At 42.6% G+C, this 27466-nt stretch overlaps 1 protein-coding gene across 1 annotated transcript in view; it reads left to right on the top strand.

Moving 5' to 3' along the window:
• ASB4 (ankyrin repeat and SOCS box containing 4) overlaps positions 1 to 27466 on the top strand; it is a 175681-nt gene that overhangs the window by 22185 nt on the left and 126030 nt on the right. The window contains exon 2 of the mRNA XM_069211745.1: positions 9914 to 10213. Within this exon, the coding sequence (XP_069067846.1) occupies positions 9914 to 10213 (300 nt within the window). The remainder of the gene's footprint in view (positions 1 to 9913; positions 10214 to 27466) is intronic.

Below are 27466 nucleotides of genomic sequence, written 5' to 3'. Positions count from 1 at the left end.
ATGTGAACTGAACCATTTGAAACCTATCTCATGAATCTCCATTGGTAAGTAGACAATACTAATGAGTGTTTCAAATCACAGATAAGTCCAGATGCACTTGTAGACAAGGATTGCTAAAGCCTAGGATTTGAAGTACATCATCCACAATAGAGGTGAACGATGAATTTGTCTCCTCTGGCGGAGATGGCAGAGTTTTGGCCACTCCACATTACACAAGTAATGAGGAGTTCCAGCCAGGTTCTGCCAACTGCCTCGTGGCAAGTTTCTTTTCACTTGTGTCTCACCAACAGTAACATGGTGTGCACTAGTGAAATTTGCTTTCCCCTAGCATGATTTTTGGTTGCCAGGAGGACACCTGGCAAGATTTCCCCAGCGTGCGTGGTCGCAGGTGGGTGCGACTGTGCACAGTCAGAAAGCTGGTGCTCAAGTAGAAAATCTATTTGAGCGGCAGAAAAACCAATTTGAGAAGCAGTGCTCTCTGGCACACCATGTGGTGCCGTTCACGCTGATTTTTCCGATGTAAGCGAGATCCCAGAGCTAAAAATCAGCATGAGCATTAGGATGTGCCTAATTTTGCCTATTCATGAAAATCTGCTGAATCTCCCAGAGTTTTCATGTAACTATATGCAATTCCCCAGGGTGAAACTCCGCATGTTCCACCCACCCCTAGTCCACAACTGGAGTAGTGCAGTTCCTGTTCTGTGACCTACTATAAAGCCAGATTGAAACTCATCAAAAACATCATCACAAGAGATGTAGGTAGGAACCTGTGCTACAATACAGTATTCAGTCACCTTCACGAGAAAGGGGAGTCCAGAGACTGGATGAAAATTGTCAAGATCTCCTGTATTTGGTGTAGGTTTCTTTAGAAGAGGAGTAACATGGTTGATTTTAAAGCAGTCAGGAACCACTCTTTTCCTAAGGGAAAGATTTACTAGTTCAGTCCAGTAAGAAAACTAGCTGTATGCCACAACCTGGAGCAGTGCAGTTACTGTACTGTGATTTAGTCTGAAGCCAGATTGAAACTCATCAAATAGATTATTCCCAGAGAGGTAGATAGACAGATGTGCTGGAACACATCTTTTTATCAACTACAATAGAATGAGGATTCCAGAGACTGACTGAAAGTTATCGAGATCTCCTAGATTTAACGTAGATTTCTTCAGGAGAGGAGTGACTTGACCTATTGTAAATCAGTTTGGGATCAATTCCTGCCAAATGGAATCATTCACTAGTTGACTCCACTGAGGCAAACACTGGCACACCAGTTCCTAAGAAATGTTCCCTGAAACTCGGTCAATTAAATGGTTTGAAAGTGTGGTGCTTGTGATGATTTTTTTTAGATCCCTTTTAGACACTTGAATAAATATGAGACTTTTATTCTTGGATTTGCAGTTGAAAAGCACGTGCTTTATATAGTCAGAAATATAGGGCAAAAATTACTCAACTGACTTCAACTTTAAGATCAAAAAATGCAGTAAATGCTTTAGTATTTTCAGGTGGGCTGTCAAATCTAAGTGAAGGAGCTGGTTTATTTGGCATTCTGACTACTCCAAATAGTTGTTGAAGGTGTTCTTTTGTCAAAATTTACAAGTGATTTGATGTAGTAAGCATTTTCATTGAATGTATTTGTTGTGTAAGATTTTCTAATTGCCCTGTGGTAATCCAGACTGGAGAGGCAGGGTGATTGTTTTCAGTGGTTATTGAGTGCTTGAGAGATTTAATTTCCTCATGAAAAAGTCTGAAGAACCAGCTGCAGAAGGAGTTAGTCTTCTCCTTTTATTCTGAAGTGCATCAGAAATGCATTCATTACGGCTAGAGGTTGAGAAGTTGATATCATCATGAGGACTTATAGGAGACAGGTTATTAGAATCAAGAAGCGTTAAGAAGAGTGTAAGCATTAAGGGTTTTAGGGCCAGATGTACCAAGCATGTACAAAAGGCAAAATGTGGTGCAGTAACTTGTTACCGAATCACATTTTGCTTGTGAGAGTTGTGAGAAAACAGGGCTGATTGCAGAGGCCCCCTAACTTTTTGCCCCCATTTTTCACTTTTTGCTGGTGATTTCCCGACTCTGATGGTGCCCTGGGTACTGCTAACCAGTCCCAGGGCCTGTACTCTGTATAAAATAGGTATGTCAATTAGGATAACTATAATTGGCTATGTCAACCTACCTATAAGTCCCTAGTGTATGTTAGGGAATGTAGGTTTAGTGACCCCAGGATAGGTAGTGCACTCGTAGGTGCACAGCTGAGGTGTCCAGGGTCATTTTAAAGGCATACCTGCCTTGCTGGCTGCTTTTAAATTAAAGTTATATGTATATTCGATTTTGGAATTAAAAGTACTTCCAAAGTCTTAAACAACCTTATTTTTACATGTAAGGCACCCCTGATGTGTGCCATATGTGCCCCTAGGGTAGGTGCCTTGTAAATATAAGCAGGGACCATATAAAACGAATTTTATAAGCCCTGGTGAGGTAAAACAGCCAAATTCATTTTCCCTCATTGTAGTGAATGGCCTACGTAGGCTAGAATGGGGAGACTTTATTTTAATTTATTAAGTCCCCTTAAGTGTCAGATACCTCAAGTTCGGTATCAAATTAATTGTTATACTAAACCCCACTGTTTACAATTGTCGTATTTAATATAACTTGTTCAGGCAAAGAGTTTTAAACTCTACCTAAAAAGTTGCCAACTTCAGCCCTGTAGTGCTCTGCTCTGATTGGCCAGCCTCTGGCAGCCTGGCCAGGCTGCTTTGATGAGTTGTGAAGTAGCGTGGGCTGAACACAAAGGAATGTGCCTAGGGGGAGGAGAACTTCTCTCAGCAGATGGAGAAGCAGGAAGGGGGGGGGGGCTTCCAAACTGGTTTTCAAAGGCAGGGAAGGACATTTGGAGCAACCCAGCACCTCCCTCACATCCTGCAAACTCAGACAATTAGGTGCCGTCTGATTAGATTAGGAGAGGGCAGGAGAGGGGTGTGTTTAGGATTTTTAGCCACCCTAGTGGGTGTACTCAGCCAGATGTAACCTCCAAAAAGCACTTTCAGTTATGATGGATTGTTGAGGAATGTTGCTCTCTGGGATTGATTTTTGTCATACTTCCCAGGAAGTGGTCATCAAAGGGGGAAGGACCCTGCACCTGATTTGGAGAACTAGGACTCCCCTGTGTTTCACCCAGGAGCAAGATAAATATTGCAGAGCTGCACCCACACCTCAGATCCCTACCAAATCCATACAAGGAAGAACTACAGGAGAAGATGGACTGCCCTGCTGGACCCCTGACCTGCATCTGGACACTGCATTCTGGAGGACTGCACCAGCTGCACACTTTGGCTTCACCACAAGAAGGACTTTGCCTGGCTTCAACTGGTTCAAGGAGGGACTCCCTGTTTACTACAGGTGAAAATTGCTAACCAGAGTCTCCTGCCCCGACTCCTGAAGAAACTGACCAGCTGACCACTGTCCAGTGGCCAATTTGGAGTTGCATTCTGGGAGTTGTAGTCCACACCCTCAAGGAGCATTACAGAGCTTCTGGAACCTTGGGGTGAGCTGTGGACCTCAAAAGAACCGTAAAACAACATCTGGGAGAAGATCCAGAAGTGTGGAGAACTTTTGGAAAAAAGCTCTTAAAGGGACCGACCCGCCGTGGCTACTCTAGCCGGCTTGCTTCAATTGCGACCAGGCCTCTCTTGCAGTTTCGCCCCGGTCAAGAAAATCTCTGAAAAAGTGACTAAGTCTTAAAGTAGAAAGCTGACAAGGACCTCGCAGGCAGTGTATCTGAAGAAGGCTCTAAGGACGTTGGATCAAAATTCAGGTTTGCCCGGTCGAAGGACTTTTATCTCGAAAAAACGACTAAGTCTGAAGGTAGAAATCTCCACCGAGGGCTCCCGCAATGCGCATCCGGGGAAGAGTTCCAGGAAGTCAGATTGAACAGGCGACTTAGTCCCGCTGAAGAAAATCTTCAAGAAAACGACTAAGTCCGAATGTAAACTTGTGAACGAGGCCTCCCGCGGACTGTAGCCAAGCAGGGCTGCATCGCTGTCAGCCTTAAACTTTGGCTTTGCCCCGGTCGAGGTGCGACCACATGACCAGATTGGCATTTTTCATTTCTATGCGCTAGAAAACAGTAATTCTTTAAAAACTCATATATCCGGTTCCCCTTATGCGATTTTAATCGTTTTGGTGTCATTTTAAAAATAAAAATATACTCTATTTCTATAAAGTGTTGGATTTTTTATTGTGTTTTGTGTTTTACTTATTTACTGTTTTGTGATTTTTAAATGCTTTGCACACTAGTCTCCTAAATTAAACCTTGTCGCTCGTTGCCAAGCTACCAAGGGTTGAGCTGGGTTTCATTTATTGAGACCTAACTGGACCTAAGGGGAAGTTAGTGGCCTATTGCTAAGTGTAGGTACTTAACTGCCCTTACCAATAAACCGTTTTCCAACAAGAGTCAATATTTGGAAGGGGCATGTTTAGGGCATCCCTTCCAAATACAGATTGAGTATGGTATTTATAACTGTTTTGCAAACGAATTCTGGTTGCAAAACAGTAATACGTTAGCACCAGTTTCAATCTGGTGGTAACCCATACAATAAGGGGAAAGAGTCCCAATGTAAATAATATTATTCTTTAAGAGCAGACAGTGGTCCCATGGACCACTGCCTACTCTTAAAAAATGAAACTGCAAAAAAATTTTGTTTTATTTTTAAAATCATCTCGTCTTCCTTTAAAGAAAATGGGATGCATTTTAAATAAAATTCCTTTATTAAAAACAATCACTCTGGGGAGAATCACAATTTCTGGGTCTGTCAAAATGATTTACAGTAGGTTAAAGCTTTTGAAAAAGGGACTAGAAGATGATCCCACCAGTCAAATGGGATCTGATCCTCAGTAGTAATTATAAGTTTCTCTCTCTAACCTTTAGTATGAGTGTGCTTGATGCAGTTTTGAAGGAGATCTTTGGAAGTGAGAAATGAGGAAAACAGATTGAGTTCACTGTCATTGGACTCACCAACATGGAGGTTAAAACCACCTAAAAATATATTAGAGTCAGAGAGATTAGGATGATTGGCGAAAAGCTCCATTCACTCTTCCTGTAAAGATAAAGTTGTCACCTGGGGGATGGTAGATGATTAATTCTGACAACTCATGGCGCAATTGCATCAGCTTCATGAGATCATTGAACATGTTAGGTCAGCCTTCAATAACAGAACAACCAGACTCTAAACCACAAATGCAAGCATTCCATAGCAATTTGTTAAAAATGAATGAGTCTAGAACTAGAAAAAGTTAGTTATTTTATATCCAGTCAACTAATACAGGCAATGTATTCCCTCATTGAGATCGGAAAAAAGACTAAACACTGGCAGCCAACCCCATTTTCTAAGGTACAAATACTAGGCCTGATTGCATTGAAAAGTACACTATGTATTCTTTTGACATTCTTTGTTCAATACTTTGATTGAATACGCTATGTAACATAAACAACACAAGAGTGTATGTTAGTAACGATGTGGGATTTCAGAAGCTGATAAAACTGCACTACTATTAAATGTCATAATAGAGTGGTGATCTGCCATTGTGGTTCTACAAAAGTTGGATATATCCATAGAGTTCTGCATTGATTCCAGAAAAGTGCATCAACATTTGACTCATATCCCATGCCTCCGATTACTTAATTGAACAAATCACAGTTTCATATTTTATAAGGATGTTAATCCTTAGAGATACTGTTAGAGTCATCCAAGGCCAGAAATCATCACAGAATCACATTTTCCACCAAAATATATCTTGGGATTACACCGTGTACCAATCACCTTTCAGAAGCCGATGGATAACATATTAAGAAATCGTCAAAAGTATTATTCTGTATGCCTAGACAATATGGTCCTATTCAGCTACTGAAAGCAAGTGATCTTAAAGGAAATTCTTAAATATGTATCTTATATTAGGTAACTGACTTACCAAACCTCTGATATGAAATGTGGAACACCTGATGTTGATCCCTGTACCAACAGTAAAGAAGAAGTCAGTAGTTTCCTGGGCTTCTTTAGAACAGTAAATGTTTTGTACTCAACTGTACATATAATTCTGCCCCGTTTTCTATTTGAGAAAAAAGAATGAGTGCTCCAACTTCAGTAAAATGGATGAAATGAAACGTATGAGGCCTTTAGTCGATCACTGTCCCTCCTGTCAGAATGATCAAACCCATGACCTTACTGAACACATTCAATTATTAGTTAGCTGGGAAAAGAGTGTATATCCACTGCTTTCCAATATTTGTAATTAGATTATTTTTATGTGATTGCTTAAGACATATGTGATTGCTCTGGAAATGTATGTGCTTATCTGTTTTACTTGTTTCAACTTTTTTTCTGCAGGATTTTTAAAGCTCCGATTTTTCTGCAGATTGTTGCAACAGCTATTGCATTGGTTGCAGTCCTGTCTGGTGAGGATTTGTAGGATGCAGGCAATCCTGTTAATTGGCAGTAAATGTCTTTACTGTGTGATATGGTATAGACACAGTGGTAAACACTAGCCTTAACCCTCTTTCTTTTGAGATATGCTATGCCGTTATAGAGAATTTATGTCTGGCCATAAAGCAGGTGGAAGAGTCTTTAAAGCATTTTCTCGTAGGTGGACATTTTGTGCTCTTCACTGCCCATGCCACTTTGGCCTGGTTTGCTAAGCACAGAGATACAAACCAGCATATATTGAGGCTTTTCATCTTGCATCCTTTTTACACCTTACACAATTCAAATCAGCTTCAGAGGAAAGTAAAAGTTTTTCCTCTTTTCCTATTTCCTACCTGAGAAGAGGTTCGGTCTTAAGAGAGTGTGGGATTGTGTGCTGAAGGCAACCAGAACCCAAAGAACCAGAGTAGTCAGCACAACTGTCTTAGGGTGTGTTGCCCAAGGTCACAGTATTAGTCACACAGGCCAACCCACAAAAGTACCAAAATGTGGGCCATGCTTCAGAGACGGCACAAAACATAAATCACAGCAACTGGTTATTTCTAAAGTCTGTGTGGGTTTCTGCATTGCCCCTGGCAAAATTGCAGAAACTGAACACCCCTGGATTGCTGTTATCACTATTGATATGTGTTAGACCTGACAGCCTTAGAGTGGTCACCCCTAACTTTTTGCCTGCCTCCCTCCACTTTTTAGATACAGTTTTTGCTGGTTTTTAGACTCTGCACACTTTACCACTGCTAACCAGTGCTAAAGAGCATATGCTCTCTCCCTTTAAACATGGTAACATTGGATCATACCCAATTGGACTATTTCATTTACTTATAAGTCCCTAGTAGAGTGCAATATATGTGCCCAGGGCCTGTAGATTAAATGCTACTAGTGGGCCTGCAGCACTGGTTGTGCCACCCACTTTCAGTAGCACTTTAAACTTGTCTCAGGCCTGCCATTGCAAGGCCTGTGTGTGCAGTTTCACTGCCAATTCGACTAGGCATTTAGAAGTACTTGCCAAGCCTAAAAAATTCCCCTTTTTCTACCTATAAGTCAGCTCTAAAGTACGCTCTGGGTAACCCCTAGGGCAGGGTGCTGGTTTGGCAAAAGGCAGGACATGTATCTATGTAGTTTACATGTCCTGATAGGGTAACACTCCTAAATTCATTTTTACACTGCTGGGAGGCCTGCTCCCTTCATAGGCTAACATTGGGGCTGCCCTCATACATTGTTTGAGTAGTAGCTGCTGATCTGAAAGGAGTAGGAAGGTCATATTTAGTATGGCCAGAATGGTGATACCAAAGCCTGCTGACTGGTGAAGTTGGATTTAATATTACTATTTTAGAAATGCCACTTTTAGAAAGTGAGCATTTCTCTGCACTTAAATCCTTCTGTGCCTTAAAACCCACGTCTGGCTGGGTTTAGTTGACAGCTCCCTTGTTCATTCACTCAGACACACCCCAAACACAGGATACTCAGCCTCACTTGCATACATCTACATTTTGAATGGGTCTTCCTGGGCTGGGAGGATGGAGGGCCTGACACTTACTTGTCAAAGGACTGTAGCCTGGCCTCACACAAAGGACTGCCACACCCCCTACTGGGACCCTGGCAGACAGGATTGAACTGAAAGGGGACCTTGTGCACTTCTAAGCCACTCTTTGAAGTCTCCCCCACTTCAAAGGCACATTTGGGTATTTAAACAGGGCCTCTGCCCCTCCCAACTCCGACACTTCCTGGAGAAGAGAACCTGAACCAGAACCTGCATCCTGGCAAGAAGGCCTGCCTGGCTGCGCAAAGGACTCCCCTGACTGCTTTCTGTGAAGGACTGCTGCCTTGCTGTTGCCCTGCTGCCTTGTTGCTCTCTGGCTGTGGTGAGAAGTGCTCTCCAAGGGCTTGGATAGAGCTTGCCTTCTGTTCCCTGAAGTCTCAGGCCCAAAAAGACTACATCTCTACAAGAATGACTCCTTGTGCGGCGAAAATCGAGGCACTGCCTGCCAGAAACGATGCACAGCCTGCACCGCAGTGAAAAATTCACTGCACACTGAACCGGAATGACGCAGCTCGACTTAGCAACGAGAAGATCGATGCAGCGCCAGTGTAGCGACCGGAAATTCGATGCATGGCCCACTGGATCGGTGCACAGACCAGCCGGAACAGCGCAGCCCGACTTCCAGAGAGGAATCGACGCAGCGCCTGCGGTGCAGTAGAAATTTCGCAGCAACTCCCACCGAATCGACGCAGCTCCTGTGACTGTGCCAGTGCAGGAAATCCACGCATCGTCCCTGGAGCGTCCGAAAACCCCGCAACCCAAAGAGAATCCATGACTGAGTGCCGGAAATCGACGCACAGCCATCCCCGTGTGAAAAAACACCCCTTTATTTCCACGCATCTCCTCCTCTGCGGTTCTTTGCAGAGATTTTGCACGCGAACCAGGTACTTTGTGCTTGAAAGAGACATTTATTGCTTTTAAAAGACTAAAGACACTTTATATCACATTTACAGTCATATCTCAACATATACTTATTGCATTTTAATCATTTTGACCTCCATTTATCCAGATAAATATTCTATATTTTTCTAAACACTGTGTGGTGTATTTTTGTGGTGCTAAACTGTGTTATTGCACAATTTATTGCACAAATACTTTATACATTACCTTCTAAGTTAAGCCTGACTGCTCAGTGCCAAGCTACCAGAGGGTGGGCACAGGATAATTTGGATTGTGTGTGACTTACCCTGACTACAGTGAGGGTCCTTGCTTGGACAGGGGGTAACCTGACTGCCATCCAAAGACCCCATTTCTAACAATATGAATTTATGATGGTGTGCAGAGCAGAGTGATTTCTGCCTTACTGGTAAAGCTATTGGACTGTCACTCACAAGGTGGGAGGTTTAAATCATAGTATGCCATTGCATTGTGTCTCTTTATTTGCTTTTCTTTTGACTGTTGAACCTTCGTAATGAAGGAACTTTCACGTCTGTTTGGATACCATGTCTTAGGTCTTTGTCTGGAATATGCAATACAGAATTAACTGTGATGTAGTGGTCAAGGACGCAGACCCTCACTCGTCTGCCCCAGTGTGAAAACTGTGACATCAGCACGCTGCAAGGGCGGGAGGGGGCAGGGAAGACGCATAAGCTCTTCCGCTTCTGCCGGGAGAAAAAAATCCTTTGGTGCTTGCACAAGTGGATTTCTTAACCCCTCCCGGGCGTCAGCCACTGATCATGGCCTGCACCAGGGAGGGTGTGCTTGTGTCGGTCATTCGTCGACACACACACCAATGGGGTTAGTGCAAAAGACTGGGGTAAGTGAGTGTATATCCAATCATTTTCCATATTCCATTTAAAGCCTTCTGTATAAATACATAGTAGAGCTGAATGGGGCTTATGCGAGTGATCGGGACATGCATTTGTATAGTGTGGCTCACGTATTTTACATTTTTCTGCAGGTTTCTGGCTTCCAAGCTATAAGATGACATCTTCCTGGGCGACTGGATTGCATATTTCAGTAATGCTAGGACACGTGGAGAGCCTTTTGGTACTCCTAGGACATAATGCAACCATAAACTGTAGGCCCAACGGAAAAACTCCACTGCATGTAGCATGTGGCGTGGCAAACGTTGATTGCCTGAAAATTCTTCTCAACCATGGAGCCAAAATGAATTGTTTTTCACTGGGCGGACATGCTCCCTTGCATCTTTGTAAAACGGAGGAGTCAATACCTTGTGCAAAACAGTTAGTATGGAGAGGTATGTCAAAGCATGTTTTTTTATTGTCATACAGTTTGTATTTGACTATTTCGTGCAGAGTAGAACTATGATATTGGTATTTTGCAGATTTCAGAGTTGGGTCTTCTCTACACAATTAAGGGCCTCATTTACTAGAAGGTGGTGCAGCGTGGCGCTGCGTTAAATTTGGCAGCGTCTCGCTGTGTCATTTCAGAAGTGCAGGCCAGTACGTCGCACCACTGTGTTTTCCCTAGCGCTGGCACAAAATTTAGCTGCCTAGCGCCAAGGCAGGCACCCTTGCACCATAGTGCACATAAACAATCAATAATGGCGATTTGTTACTTCTGTGTGTGCTGCAGAATACAGTACACATAGAAGTAGCAAATCGTCATTAGTTATTGATCATTTATATGCAGGAAGGGACACCTTCCTGCGCATATACAATCATTTATGAAATTTTTCTCTTTCTATGTGTGCTGCAGAATGTATCACACATAAAAAAAAACAAGGAGAAAAAAAAGTATTTTTCCTTGTTGTGGCATGCTAACGCCACCACTGGGGTGGGGTTAATTTTTGGCGCTGTCTCAGATTTTCGATTTATCGTAAATCTAGGACAGCATCAAAATGCAATGAGTGTTGCAGTGGAGTGCCCACAGTGACACCCATTGCATGCCCATTTCGCGCTAAGTGATGCGTCTAAAGGGGCTGTATTTACAAGGTGGTGTTAAGCCACAAAAATTGTCTTAACGATGCCTTGTAAATATAGCATAGGGCATTATGACACCGGAGCATCTCTAAAAGTGATGCTCCGGTGGCACAAGGGGCTTGTAAATAAGCCCCTAAATCTGATCATGTTTTTCATACATATGAGTGAATCTATTTGCATATTCAAATTGTGTGCAAGAGAGTGATTAACAAACACAAAAAACACGTTTTTGTTGTAGGAATGGAACGAATTATTGCAAGAACTGTGTTTTTTATGCTGTAATATGAGGGACAATAACATATAAAAAAAACCTGTAAAAAATGCTAGTTTTGACATAAGTGATGTATAATAAGAAAATTATATCGTAGAGATCTGATATTCATGTATTTATGTCTATTTCGTAATCAGCTGCATAAAAGTCTTCTTGAATAACGACACTGTGCTGTTCATACAGCAGGGTATTTTATACAGGTGATATCAGGTGGGGAAAGGGCTATCCAATGCCACTCTTGACTTGGTTTGAAAGAGAGTACATGAACTATTACAACGAATAAACCACACCATATCTGCACAAATTCAAGGGTTTGTGAAATTGTAATGTCATTTGATATGTAGGACATAGTTTGTCCTTTACCTAGTTTCCATATCTTTATTCGTATTTTTAACGGGCACCTATGCTCTATTAGAGGTTCAATTGAGTGCCGATAGTCTGGTTACTAATCTGTAATCTTCATTATTCAGAATCCTGGTCTGCCTCATCATAAACCTTACTTCGTGGGAAATTGCTTCCATGCACAGGTATTGTTTACCTACACTTGTTAAAAATATAAAACTGTAATGTGGAAAACGATGACTCTGAGTAATGAAGTTTGCTGGTAAGTAACTGGTCCATTACCTCTTAATCCATCTTCCTTGCCCTAATTCTTACATTGTGAGAAGGTATCCAAGCGAAAACACAGAAAGGCGACAGGAAGGAAAGAATGAAGAAAAAGCCATTAATACTGCAACACCCAATGCATTTATATTTAGAAATAACTAATTAATTATTTTGAACCTGTGCTACGTCCAAATACGTTTACCAGACTGCAGAAAAAACGCTGCCACTACAGCAGGCAATAGTGTATCATCAAAGTGTGTGGGGATGACCAAGTGGCAGCAAAACATTGTCCATCAATGATACACCTTTAAACTCTGCCATTGAAGTGGTGTCTCTGTGGTCGATAATCACCCTTGAATTGAACCAGGAAGATCCACCAAAGGACAAGCTGCAAAATAGTGTGAAAACTCCCAATTCTGAGCCAAATACAAAAAGGAAAGAAGTCTGAAAATATTGAAGCAGAAGCTCTGAACATAAATGAGCACACCATTTCCCAATTCTCCTACCTAAGCAAACCAGCACCAAAAATATAATACCTTCTAGGAAAGAAACTCGTGATCCTTAGAATCTAAAGGTTCAAATGGCTGAACATGTTAGGCCTGCAGGATCCATAGAAGATCCAGGAAGGCATTGGTGAGTGGATTACAGGTCTCTGAAGAAAGAAACCTTTCAAGAGGCATGAAGATAGCATTGAAATGGGCTGTATGTCTGTGCTTCTGAGAGATTGTAGCATTGTCCACTGACAGTAAAGTCTTGAGGCTGCTAGCTTCAGTAGAAAATCCAGACCCAGTCATAAGAAGGGGATTTCAACCCCTTCAAAAGACACCAATTCTCAAAATTCCTCCAATGTTGAGCATAAATTGTCAGCATAGAAGGCTGCCTAAATAGCTGAATGCTACTGCAACCTCAACAGAGCATGACTGAGACTGTAATCTGCTCTCATGTTCTAAACCAACAGTTGGATGTGACCTAATAAGCTGTCAGGTCAAACAGAAACTCTGAGAGGTAAGGAGGCAGTGGGAAAGATCCAGGGGGCTGAATGGAGAGGTGTAGAAGGAGAGGCTTCCATGGTCATGGTATAAATTTAAGTATTCAGGATAAAATGTCATATGGTCAATCTGTCTTGCCTACCTTAATACACATGGGCAGCCATCAAAGATTTCAAACATATCAGAGCTGTGTTTGTTTTAGTTTATTTTCACTTTCTCACAGCATTGCATCTTCATTATACACCTGCCTTTAATGGCACCTCCTATGTTATGTTTAGCTCTGCCAGTTGAAACTGGCTTGGTTGTCTTAATGAATTATAGTCACAGCATAAATCTGTGTACAATTATTTTTTTTGGAATGCATCAGCCTTCCATGACTGCATTCACAGATCTCTTCTAGATGTAACCCCAGATCCTGAAGACACCTCTGCTACAGATAAAGAATCAAAAGAACCATCTGACAAAAAGTGAACCTGATTGATAAGGTAGAGGTCAAATCAGCCCCTTGCTAATTCTAATCTGCCAGTAAGTGAATCACATAGTTCTCATAGGTGCTCAAGTGTTGAAATTGAAGGCTGACTAGGTCAATTTAATTTCATGTTCCATTTTCAGTCAGCTGGTCCCTCTGTAACAGCTTTGAGAGAACAGTCCTACCATCAAAGAATCTACTCAATCTACTCACACTGTAGAAGGAAATTCCACAAAAATGTTTTGCAAAGGATATCACTGTGTTGGAAAACTAGTGTTTAATATTCTTCCACTAATGCACCAAGACCATATTCACAGCACTATTTAGAAGCAGGGACTCTGGGTACCTCCTCTGATATTGACCAAGAAGGAATCTTCATAAGAAGATGCAGACTAAATGAAGTATAAATTATTTTTTAGATCAGGTAAAAGGTCATATAATTATGCACTTGAAGGATAGTCCCTCATTTATTTTTCTTCCAGCACCTTATAGTCTTCTTCCTGACTAGGAGCTACTCTTGATATTTTAGGAGCAGATATTTTTCTAGCTTCATAGGCTGCAACCACCACTTCTTCCACCATCTACATAATGTCCTGCAAAGATTGAGTATTCTGTGGGGCTACTTGTGTCTCAGGCTACGCTGCAGCACTTGTTGAGGAAGAGTGTTATTCTAAATATTTGCACTTAGCCTTTCTGGTTTCCTCCATTCTTGAACCTCTAAGCACAACAAGCAAAGAAGCATTTGAAATGCAATAGGTCTTGCATTTGAGAGAGTTAATGCTATCTGTATTGTAAATGGATACGTAGACTTTTTTGCCACATAAATTGGTCAACCCTGCCTCATAATTTTGTCCTTTCCTGCCACATAATACCATTGAGCAAGCAGCTCTACAATAGCATGCATGACAAAAGCAAAATTGTAATGAGAAGCATAGTCATGGTATAAATTTAAGTATTCAGGATAAAATGTCATATGGTCAATCTGTCTTGCCTACCTTAAAACACATAGGCAGGCATCAAAGATTTCAAACATATCAGAGCTGTGTTTCTTTAGTTCATTTTCACTTTCTCACAGCATTGCATCTTCATTATAAACCTGCCTTTAATGGCACCTCCTATGTTGTGTTTAGCTCTGCCTGCATTGTTGATACTGGCATGATTGTCTTAATGAATTATAGTCACAGCAGTCTGTGTACAATTATTTTTTTTGGAATGCATCAGCCTTCCATGACTGCATTTGCATATCTCTTTTAGATGTAACCCCAGATCCTGAAGACACCCCTGCTATAAAGAATCGAAAGAAACATCTGACAAAAAGTGAACCTGATTGATAAGTGTTAGAAATGGGGTTTTTGGTTGGCAGTCAGGTTGCCCCCTGTCCAAGCAAAAGCCCTCACTCTAGTCAGGGTAAGTCACACACAATCCAAGATTATCCTGTGCCCACCCTCTGGTAGCTTGGCACGAGCAGTCAGGCTTAACTTAGAAGGCAATGTATAAAGTATTTGTGCAATAAATCATACAATACCACCATATAGCACCACAAAAATACACCACACAGTGTTTAGAAAAATATATAATATTTATCAGGATAGTTGTAGGTCAAAACGAATAAAGTTGCAATGTGAATTTGTAGAGATATCACTGAAAAGTGATATAAAGTGTCTTAAGTCTTTAAAAAGCAAACAAAGGGGGTCATTCCGACCCCGGCGGGCGGCGGGCACTGCCCGCCGGGCGGAAACTGCCCAAACACCGCACCGCGGTCAAATGACCGCGGCGGTGATCAGAACTTTCCCGCTGGGCCGGCGGGCGATCTCAAGCAGATGAGATCCAGCGGGAAAGCCCCAGCTTTGCAGACACTGAAAATCTTAATGGGGCCCTGTTAGGGGGCCCCTGCAGTGCCCGTGCCAGTGGCATGGGCACTGCAGGGGCCCCCAGGGGCCCCACGACACCCGTTCCTGCCAGCCTCTTCCTGGCGGTGTAAACCGCCAGGAACAGGCTGGCGGGAAGGGGGTCGGAATCCCCATGGCGGCGCTGCATGCAGCGCCGCCATGGAGGATTCCCTGGGGCAGGGGAAAACCGGCGGGAAACCGCCGGTTCCCCTTTTCTGACCGCGGCTTTACCGCCGTGGTCAGAATTGCCCCGGAAGCACCGCCCGCCTGTTGGCGGTGCTTCCTCTGCCCTCTGCCCTGGCGGTTACAAACCGCCAGGGTCAGAATGAGGGCCAAAGTCTCTTTCAAGCACAAAGTACCTGGTTTGGAGTGGAAAATCTCCTCAGAGGGCCAAAGAAGAAGAGATACGTGGAAAAAGGGTGTGTGCGTCGATTTCTCCCCAGTACACACGGACTTGCGTCGTTATTTTTCACGCGGGGAAGTCGTGCGTCGTTTTCCGGCGCGCGGACAGTCTCTTTCTGTGGATCGCGGGGATTACCAGATGTCCCGGGACTGTGCGGGGATTTTCCTGCTTGTTTTCCAGCTGCGTGTCGTTCTGTGGGGCTGCGCGTCTAAATTTCTATCTCACGGCAGGCGTTTGCGTCGATTTCTCCTCTGGAGGTCGTGCGGCGTTGTCCTTGCGAAGCCGTGCGTCGAAGTTCCGGTCGTCCCGAAGGCGTCGCGTCGATCAGCGTCGGTGTGCGGCGTTTTTCTCGCTGCGGAACAAGCTGTGCGTTGAAAATTTCGGCGCACGGAGCGTCCAAGTGAAAAAGAGAAGTCTTTTTGGTCCTGAGACTTCAGGGAACAGGAGGCAAGCTCTATCCAAGCCCTTGGAGAGCACTTTCACAGCCAGACAAGAGTTCAGGAAGGCAGCAGGCCAACAGCAAGGCAGCAGTCCTTTGTAGAAAGCAGACAGGTGAGTCCTTTGAGCAGCCAGGCAGTTCTTCTTGGCAGGATGTAGTTTCTGGTTCAGGTTTCTTCTCCAGCAAGTGTCTGATGAGGTAGGGCAGAGGCCCTGTTTTATACCCAAATGTGCCTTTGAAGTGGGGGAGACTTCAAAGAGTGGCTAAGAAGTGCACCAGGTCCCCTTTCAGTTCAATCCTGTCTGCCAGGGTCCCAGTAGGGGGTGTGGCAGTCCTTTGTGTGAGAGCAGGCCCTCCACCCTCCCAGCCCAGGAAGACCCATTCAAAATGCAGATGTATGCAAGTGAGGCTGAGTACCCTGTGTTTGGGGCGTGTCTGAGTGAATGCACAAGGAGCTATCAACTAAGCCCAGCCAGACGTGGATTGTAAGGCACAGAAAGATTTAAGTGCAAAGAAATGCTCACTTTCTAAAAGTGGCATTTCTAGAATAGTAATATTAAATCCAACTTCACCAGTCAGCAGGATTTTATATTACCATTCTGGCCATACTAAATATGACCTTCCTACTCCTTTCAGATCAGCAGCTACCACTTCAATACTGTATGAGGGCAGCCCCAATGTTAGCCTATGAAGGGAGCAGGCCTCACAGTAGTGCAAAAACGAATTTAGGAGTTTTACACTACCAGGACATGTAAACTACACAGGTACATGTCCTGCCTTTCACCCCCACAGCACCCTGCTCTAGGGGTTACCTAGGGCACACATTAGAGGTGACTTATATGTGGAGAAAGGGGAGGTTTAGGCTTGGCAAGTACTTTTAAATGCCAAGTCGAGGTGACAGTGAAACTGCACACACAGGTCTTGCAATGGCAGGCCTGAGACAAGGAAAAGGGGCTACTTAAGTGGGTGGCACAACCAGTGCTGCAGGCCCACTAGTAGCATGTAATCTACCGGCCCTATGCACATAGAGTGCACATTACTAGGGACTTATAAGTAAATTAATAGTCCAATCAGGTATGATTCAAGGTTACCATGTTTTAAGGGAGAGAGCATATGCACTTTAGCACTGGTTAGCAGTGGTAAAGTGCGCAGAGTCTAAAAGCCAGCAAAAACAGTGTCCAAAAAGTGGAGGGAGGCAGGCAAAAAGTTAGGGGTGACCACCCTAAGGCTGTCAGGTCTAACAATAAGGTAAAGGTCAAATCAGCCCGTGCTAATCCTAATATGCCAGTAAGTGAATCATATAGTTCTCATAGGTGCTAGCTCAAGTGTTGAAATTGAAGGCTGACTAAGTCAAATTAATTTCATGTTCCATTTTTAGTCAGCTGGTCCCTCTGTAACAGCTTTGAGATAACAGTCCTACCATCAAAGAATCTACTCACACTGTAGAAGGAAATTCCACAAAAATGTTTTGCAAAGCCTTTCTGGTTTCCTCCATTCTTGAACGTCTAAGCACAACAAGCAAAGAAGCATTTGCAATGCAATAGGTCTCGCATTTGAGAGAGTCAAAGCTATCTGCATTCTAAATGGATAAGTGGACTTTTTTGCCACATAAATTGGTCAACCCTGCCTCATAATTTGGTCCTTTCCTGCCACATTATACCACTGAGCAAGCAGCTCTACAATAGCATGCATGACAAAAGCAAAATTGTAATGAGAAGCAGTGAAACAAGAATTGTGAAGGATAGGGTATCACTGCTCTATACAATGATGAACAAAATGTAAGTGCTTAAGTATAGTAAAAGAAGCTTTGTGCAGACATTTTGTAAGCTGTGCGTGAACAGGATGCACTGTCCTCTCCATAACTGTGACGTGAGGTAACTAAGAAACAATGTGAAGTAACTGGTAGTCATGCAAAATGCTCCAGTACTGGTTATTGTGCTGTGTAAAACTTGAAAAGTGCCATGAGCGCGAAGGAAAAGCAAAACAAACAATGTCAAGTAACTGGCAGTCATGCAGGGTGCTCCAGTAGTGCCCATTGCTCTGTGTAAAAGTTGAAAGCGCCATGCGTGCTTATAAGAAACAAAATAAACAATAAGAAGTAACTGTCAGTCATGAAAAAAGCACTCCATTACTGACCACTGTGCAGTGTCAAACTTGAATGTGCTAAGGTCACAATGAGCGCATAGAAAACACAAAATAAACAATGAGAAGTAACTGCTAGTCATGCAAAGTGCCCCAATACAGCCATTGCGCTGTATAAAATTTGAAAGCACCATATCCGCCATGAGCACGAATGAAAAACAAAAGAAACAATGTGAAGTAACTTGTAGTCATGCAAAGCACTCTAATACTGCCGATTGCACTGTGTAAGACTTGAATGCTATGTGTCCACCATGAGCACAAATGAAAAAGAAAAGATACAATGACAAGTAACGGGTAGTTTTGCAAATTGTTCCAATACTGCTGATCGAGTTCTGCAGGATCTCGATCGGCAGTATTGGTGCGATTTGCATAACTACCAGTTACTTGTTATTGTTTCTTTTGTTTCTGAGCTCCGCTCATGGCGCTTTCAATTTTAATACAGCTGGAACTCGATCTGCAGTATTGGAGCGATTGCATAAAGCCAATACTGCAGATTGAGGTCCCGGTGTATAAAAAATAAAAGCACCATGAGCGCGACTAAAAAACAAAAGGAACAATGACAATTAACTTGTAGTTATGTAAATAAATCCAATACTGCAGTTACTCCAATGGTGAGCAAAAGAACGATGGATTAAACACAGATGTGTGACATTGGGTGTGTTTTTTAAAGTTTCAGCACTCCATCCATCATCTTGTTGTTAAACCTTTGACTGATACCTAGTGCTCACCCTGTCCGATCTGTGCTCCATCGCGGTCAGCCTAAAGCTTTGACTTTGTCCACGCAAGTAGCGCTTTACACCTTTTGGTACTAGAATGCACATTTTTTCACTATTTAATATTTGAAAATTCAAATCTCCAGTTCCCCACATTGGAATTTTGTCATTAGTGTCATTATAAAGATAAAAGTATTCTCTGTTTTTATAAATTGGTGTTATACTTTGGTGTCTTTTACGTATTTACTGTTCTGGTGATATTAAATGCTTTACACTTACCTATCTTCTAAGTTAAGCTTACCTGCTCCCAACCAAGCTACCAAGGGTTGAGCAAGGAGTAATTTATTGAGACTTGACTGGACTTTATTAGTGATAGTGGTATTATTAGTAGCTTAAGATGCATACCGCCACCTACTAATAATTCACATTCCTACATATTACATTTTCATCTCAGCAATTTGAACTATCTCTTTGAATTTAGAGTGGCACACTTGCAACAACCTTCACCTATAGTCTCACCCAGAATCACTCACCACTGGTTTTTAAAAAACCTCCCTCTGCATCAATGTTCTCTTTAGCAGGTTTAGGTGCTGATTTTAGGAAATTTTGTGATTTTTTTCAGATCCAAAAAAACAAACTTGTTTGCTTCTGTGTGACCCTTACGTTTCTTAGCTGCTATGGGCCTGCCTCACACATAGCTGTTAAAATGCTGTCGAGCACATTCAGTACTTTCCTTTTCTTGTTCTTTTCCGTGCATCATCCAGAAAACATAGGTTATTTTATGGCTCATAAGATAAAGCCCCCACTTGGCTCCTGACAGGATCTTCTTGTCCCAAATATTGACAACCCTGAACTTGTGAGATCGGCACATCTCCTCTGACTTCACTGGCCTATTCCTCTATTGCTCAGTATTTTATTTTATCCTGATATAGAGGGGGCTCTCATGTCCAAGTCTTTGGTGCCCTGGCATCAGTTCTTCTCTTTGTATGAGAGTTTGGCACTTCTACCAATAATTCCTCCTTTCAGCCCAACCGATTCCCTGTGTTTCTACTTCATATTTTATCCATTAACTGTGTTCTTTCTTTCCGTCTTTCTATCTTCTCCTTCGATTTGCCTTTATTTTGATCTATTTCCTCTTTCTTGCAAATAGTTTTTACAGCTTTATTAATTAGAAACATTTGGTTATCATTTGAACCAAATGAATTAAACTGGTAAGTTTGTTCCAGTGTGTCACCCTCCTCACTTCATATTTCACCAACCAACTTGTAAGAGAAGCTACTCCTCTCTGAGAGACCAACGCAAAGATGCTGCCTCCTTGCTTGTCACATGCCCTGCAACAGTCTGAGCCCTTGAATTGCTCTGCAGCTGACCATGAAAGATACATTCATTGGGGTAGGTTTAGAGTTTGGCAGATGGATGCCACATGCCAAAAAGTGGAGGATGCTCCTTTGCCCTACTTATTGACATCTATACAGTCCTAATAGGATGAACAGGACATCTGCAACTTTTTGACTAATGTTCCACATCCACAAAGCTCCAAATCAGTCATATATATCCTATGTTGTCCAGAGCTCATTTTTCTCATCCATTGTAGGAGCCTGTGACAATAGCTTTTTAAATATTTTGCATCTGAAGCTTTTTTCACTTTGGTTTATCACTTTGAAAATTATTTATGTTGCTCTTCTTATTTAGGCATTCAGTGGCTTCTGTAAAGGCTACATTCATATCATTTGACCATCCATTTAATGATGACAGCTAAGTCTTTGTGATGTGCACTTGATGATCCTTGCTAGTTACTTACAAGGGATCCAAGAGAGTGATCCTGGGGTTCATGAGTAGGTGGACACTGTCTAACAGTCAGATCCTTTAGGAAGAAGAAGGTGGCCTCAGGGTCAAGCAGGGCAGGCCTTAGTTGTCAGTATGCATGATGCAAGAGTGTTATTGGCTGGGTGGGTGTGCCTGGGGTCTTCTTGGTGATCAAATGCCCTTTTGCAGGGATCAGTAGTTAGCTCAGGGTCAAAGGTGACGCTTTTTCAGAACTTGGAGGACCCACTTAGAAATGGGTGGCTTTGTGCTGAGGCAGGATTTGAAATAGTTCCAGAGGTGGGCAGGTGAACTCTAGGCTCGACCTGAGCAACCAGCACAGTTTTGTCCTGAGGTCATCTAGTCACCACAACTTCAATGGACTAGAATGTGCTGATTTTGAGAGAGAGCGCTGTGTAACAGATAGCAGAAGACAACATCAAATGAACATCATGTGAAGGATGTCAATTATGACAATCAACTCTCAGGGTTTGCAAGGCCATCTTGTGCAATCCCATACCTTTCTTGGGTAGGTGCTACCCCATTTAATCCCAGTAGCATGCTGGTCCATATGGTAATGAACAGTGATTCCTGTCATCACCATGTTATTTTAGATAGTAGTGTGGAAGAATGACATCCTCTTAATTGACCCAGAGCCCCATGTAGTTTGTTGGTGTGTTGATATTTCAGTCTTAGGGCAGAGGATAAATTCACTAGGGAAAGTGCTGGGACAAGCAAATTGACAGACCATGACAGTTAGGATAATAATGAAGAGAACCCAGAGAGACTAAGCCTTTGTGCTATTGTCCAGCACATACTGGTAAGAGTGTCTTGAATTTTCTCAGGACTATTCACAAAAGAAAATGTTTAAAGTTTATAGTCAGAATTCAATAGCGAAATAGGTCGTACATTGCGCCAGATCTTTGCTAGGTTTTAAAATCAGGCTGATTGTGTCTTCATCCCACGTTTTTGGCACTTCCATACCCTCAAAGAAATCATAAACATAATTAAACAGTTCCAACATGATTGAAACAAACTCATCTCTAAGTAGGCTGTATATTTCATCTGGTAGGTTATCCGGGTCAGGTGCTTTTCCCTTCTTCAAACTCTTAATTGCTTCATACACCTCTTTCTCCTTGATCTTTCTCTCCAGCTGCTGCCGTGCAACCTCATCCAAGCTAGGAAGGTGAATTCCATTAAAAAATCCCCTTATCTGTTCCTCTGGGACCTCTAAGTCCTCCATGTAAAGCAATCTAAAAAAGGAGGTGAAGGCTTCTTCTGTCTCTAATTCCTCCGTGCAGAGACAGCCTGTAACCTCAGAGATAATCGATGTAATATAATTCCTTGTGCAGTCTGTCTTAGTTTTCCAAGCTAAAAGCTTGCTACAGCCTTCCACTTATTCATAGTGTGCATACCGACTACTGTCCGATCTCCTCCTGTTTTTATTTTCTGGAAATGACTCCAGGTCTGTTCTAGTCCTCTCCAGTTGGACTTCCAAACAACCGAACTGATATTTATCCACCAACTTGTAAGCACTGTGCACTTCTGTGCGCTAGGAAAAAGTCTGTCCTCGATCGATGACCATACTTCTTCCTATTAAACGTGAATTTAGAGTCTACTCCCCCTTTCCATTGACAAATATCAACTAGGCCAAGATCTACCATTGCCTGCTTCACCCAGGATCTTGTTTTAAGTGAACTAACAGTTCCCCTGGGGGTAGACTTATCCAAGACAGGATCCAACAATACATTGAAATCTGCCCTTAGTAGGATTGGATATTTAGCTATTAGTAAATGATTGTATAAAGCCTGGAAGGGTGCCGGGTCATCTATATTGGGGCCGTAGTATCCGGGTATCGTGAACCAGAACCCATACAGTCCTACTTCCACAATCAACCATCTTCCTTTAGAGTCCACTGTTATATTGCCCACCATTGCCTTTATAGATTTTTTAATAAGAATTGCTGCACCTTTAACTGCACAATTTACTTACACTATAACCCACCCAATTAATTTGCTTGATAGTATCTTCCCACTCCTCCCGTAGTAAATGGGTCTCCTGAAGGACAACTATCTCTTATTCAATTATTTAAAAAAAATCAAAAATCTTCCTCCTTCTCCCCTTAACCCTAAGGCCATTAACATTCCAAAAGAGAATCTTCAGCTGGACAAACTCATGTCTAATCATTACCTATAAAAAAGAAGCTCAATGAGCCCCTGCCTGACCTAAATGTAGACTATCTGAGGAGGATTAGATTTTTTTTTCCTTTTTCCGACATGCTCTCACACCTAGTGCAAAAGAAAACCCATAGATGTTTTAGGACCCCAAGCCCCTCCCCCTCCCTGGGGAACCGTCCAATCTTTATTTGGGAGAGACATAAAATTGCCTGCATTTGAGCTCTCCTCTGGACAGCTCAAGCACAGTCTACTGCAATGCCTTAATCTGTTCTACAAAAGCACGGACTTCATTAGGATTTCTAATATTATGCATCTTGTTATTCCACATAATTCTCAAGGTGGCTGGAAACCTCATCTGGACTGTTGCTCCTAAAGACCTAAGTTTCTGCATGTAATTCCCCAGCTCCCACTGTCTGTCCACCTTTGCCCTTGACACGTCAGATTGTATACGAAAAGACCAATCCCCTTTTGAAAAACTTCCCACTTTAAGGGCTTTTTAGAGACTTTTCTCTTTGATGGAATATGTTTCAAAGTTTATTGGTATTCACCTGGGGGCTTTCTTTCCAACATTTCTCTTAAAAGGGTCTAGATGAATTCATTAAATGTCTTCTTCCAAATTAAGGTGAGCTAGTTTAGGAATGAGCTCTCGGTTTAAGGAAATTGCATAGCCTTTAATATCTTCTCCTTCCTCCCCCTCTGGGACATTAAACAGTCTCATATTATTTCTCCTCATACTATTTTCCAAAGTTTCTAACTTGTCCTTCAGTACTTTCTCTCCAGTTTTCAGCTGAGAGATATCTTGGCTGTTTGCAAGCACCAGTCTATCTTCTTCCTACACTGCCACTTCTAGTCTGCCCATCCTTTCCATTTGCATATTTATCTTGCTCTCCAATGCTCCAAATACTTCTCTAATTTTCCCTTGGTTACACTTGGAAACCTCAAACTTCTCTCTTATCTGCTTTGTTAGTGAGATTAAAGGATTCTGAACAACCAGGCTGTGAGGCTGCAGGGGTTCTACCAGAGACTCAGGTTCTGGGGATCCTGAAGGAAAAAAGGGCCAGATGTAGGAAACACTTTGCGAGTCGCAAACGGCAAAATCTGCCGTTTGCGACTCGCAAATGCGTGTTTCCTATGCAGAAATGCATTTTGCGAGTCGTTACCGACTCGCAAAATGCATTTCCGAATCGCAAATAGGAAGGGGTGTTCCCTTCCTATTTGCGAGTCGCAGTGGTATGCAACTCCATTTGCGACCGCGTACGCGGTCGCAAATGGTGTCGCAGTTACCATCCACTTCAAGTGGATGGTAACCCACTCGCAAATTGGAAGGGGTCCCCATGGGACCCCTTCCAGTTTGAGACTGGACCCCAAAATATTTTTTCAGGGCAGGGAGTGTTCCAAGGGACCACTCCCTGCCCTGAAAAAACCGAAACAAAAGGTTTCGGATTTTTTTGAAATGCAGCTCGTTTTCCCTTAGGGAAAACTGGCTACATTTAAAAAAAAAACAAATGCTTTATTGAAAAGGCAGGTCGCTAACATGGAGGCCTGCTGACGTCAGCAGGCCTCCGTGTTAACGAGTGCCTATACTTGCAATGGGGCTGCAATTTGCGACCCACCTCATGAATATTCATGAGGTGGGTCATTGCGACCCCATTGCAAGTTGCAGACGGTGTCTGAGACACCGTACTGCATAGCAATTTGCGACTTGCAAATTGCGAGTCGCAGGGACTCGCAATTTGCAAGTCGCAAATTGCTCTCTTCCTACATCTGGCCCAAACTGTGTAATCTCCATTTGCCCACTGAAAAGTAATTGAGCGGGGTCCTCGTTACTGTTTTCCAGCTCTTACTTTTTTGAACCTGGATCACCCAAAGAAGAGGGGAAAACAATAAATTCTTGCAAGGCCTCTGCACCCCTATTCCCTTTGGGGAGAGAATTAAGAAATGAAAATAGTGGCGTATCCCTCCCACAGCCCTCTAATGAATGTTTTGAGGGAGGAACTCCTTTCTTTTGTGTCTGAGCAGGAGAAATTTTATTTGTCAATTTCCTTTTTAAATTTATATTAGACTGCTGATTCTCTGAGCAGTCACTAGTCTTTAGGGCGCTATTAGCCTGCCCGCTCCTCTCCCTCTCTATCGCCCTCTTGGTGCTTTGAAGGTGGCCCCCCTCCTCTGTTTTCTTAGTGGATGTGGCTCTAATATCCAGTTCAGGAGGGCCCACCTTGCCTTTATGTGGACTTTGTGCCTACGAATTTAGGGCTTCCAGGGAGCCTCTAGAGCAGAGGTCTTCAGACTTTTGGATGCCGGGACCCCCTTGTCAAAGTTTTCAGGTGTGAGGACCCCTTCCTGTCAAAACTTTTTCTAGAACTTGATACTCCTCATCAGCAACAAGCATAAACGCCCCCAATATCCATGGCAAAACATTTTTATGGTAAGGGAATATTAGTAGACAGTATTTAGCAAATCAAAGGTTTGTGGGTGACTGTGGTTTGGAGTCAGAGACTTACTACACAGTTCAAACAAAAAATCGACCAAAAGAAGTGCCCAAAAATATGCAATGGTACTTTATTTTTCTCAATCAAAACATAATTTAACAAAACGTATTTGGATGATAACACATTTCTGAACTAGTGTGATGGGTGTGCCTGTTTTTCTCCAGAGAGACAGTAAAATTGTGGATGTATTCTTGCTACTGCCATCCTCAGGTTGTGCTCCACCTCTAGTCTTGAACAGTACTTCGTCTTTAATACTGCCAATGATGAGAACCCAATCTCACATAAATATGATGAGCTAAAAGGCAGAAGAACCTTGACTGCAATTTTTGACAAACCTGAATGTTCTTCAGACATTGCCAGCCAAAATTCTCCCAATGAGATTTTGTTGAACTGCATCTGGAGAATACGGTCACTCTGGACCTCAATTAGGTCTTCCTGAAGGTGCACTGGAAGACGAGTACCTGCACACATTAGGAAAGGTTGAAAGACGCAGTCATTGACATGATCAGTTTCCTCAGGAAAGTACTTTTCTAAACTGTCCCTGAGAGAAGTCAAGTGATTTATTATGACCTCAGCAGCACTTTCAAGTTCATATCCTGTGTCCTTAAGAGCTTCTGCTAAACAGGGGAATGCCTCAAGCAGGCCATCTTGAATTAGTCTTCTCCACAACTCCAGTTTCTTCTTGAAGGCAGATGTTTTTTTGTACATGGTGAAGACGTGCTTTCAGCTCCTTGCAAAGACAAATTCAAGGAATTTAATTTATCAAAGATGTCTGCAAGGTATGCTAAAAGCACAAGCCAATGGGGATTACATAGCTGTTCTGCTTTGTAGGGGTCCACATCCAGAAGGAACTGTCGTACTTCGTTTCTTAATTCAAAAATACGATTCAGAACCTTCCCTCTGGATAACCATCGGACTTCTGTATGGAAAAGCAAACCATCATGTTCGGCTCCCATTTCGGCACATACAATTGCAAACAGACGAGCTCTAGTTGGGTGTGCCTTTATGAAATTAACAATTTTCACAGCAGAATTCAACACTTCCCCAAGTTCTCTATCCATGTTTCGGACTGCAAGGACTTCCCGGTGTATCATACAGTGGGTCCATAGAATATGAGGAGCCACTTTCAACACTTTAGCTTTTAGTCCTGCCCTAGCCCCACACATGGAAGGAGCACCATCGGTACAGATCCCAACACAGCTCTCCCAATTTAAGTCATTGGAGCACAGGAAGTCATTGATAAAATCAAACAGGGCGGCTGATGTTGCATGTCCCTTGATTGGTTTACAGAATAAAAAATCTTCCAATATTACAGTTTTGTGGCAGTATCGGACATAAGCAATTAAATGAGCTTCCTTGGATAAGTCAGTTGCTTCATCCAATTGCAAAGCAAACAAACTGGATTTCAAGTGTGCTATGAGTTCTCTGTGGATGTCCTCTGACATGTCAGAGATGCAACGGCAAACTGTTGTGTCTGAGATGGGTACCATTTTAAACTTCTCCGCTGCTTTTTCACCAAGCATTGTCCTGGCCATGTCAAGAATTGCTGGAAGAATCACTTTTTCCCCATCTGTAAAAGGCTTTTTGTTTTTGGCAATGTGGTATGCCACTTGGTAAGATGCTTTCAAGGCATTTGTTGGTGTGGAGACCAGATTTTTCACAGTGTCTTTTTGGTGGATGATGTCTTCCAGCTTTCTGGCAAACAAATCTGTATTTTTTCCTACCAGTAACCCGTGTGTAGTTTCCAAGTGACGCTTTAATTTGTTTGGTTTCAGACTTTCGTTAGACAAGGTCATGCCACAAACCACACACTGTGGCCTGATTTCGCCATTTATGGTGATGCAGGTGAATCCAAAATTCAGGTAGGAGGTATCATATGACCTAATTTTTCCAGGTCTTTTCTCACGGTCTGTTTCAGCCTTTCGTTTAAATGCCCTACCATCTTTTTGCAGCAGGAAACGATCCATGGCAAATGTGTGTTTGACCTACGGTACAAAATTCCAAAGTTCAATATTACTGAATAGCTCAGACTTGCTGCTACATGCGGTATAGCTGTCTTTTTTCAAAAAACTCTTTGCAGTTCTCAGAATGTCTCAAAAAATCTTCTTATTTTCTTTAAAAACACAAATAACACAGTCAGTTCCTTCCACGTGTTTAAAACAGAAATTGCAGCAGCCG

Source organism: Pleurodeles waltl, chromosome 10, assembly GCF_031143425.1.
Source record: "Pleurodeles waltl isolate 20211129_DDA chromosome 10, aPleWal1.hap1.20221129, whole genome shotgun sequence".
Classification (NCBI taxonomy): Eukaryota; Metazoa; Chordata; class Amphibia; order Caudata; family Salamandridae; genus Pleurodeles; species Pleurodeles waltl.
The sequence above is the reverse complement of the archived record's forward strand: the minus strand, read 5'-3'. Positions and strand labels throughout refer to the sequence as shown.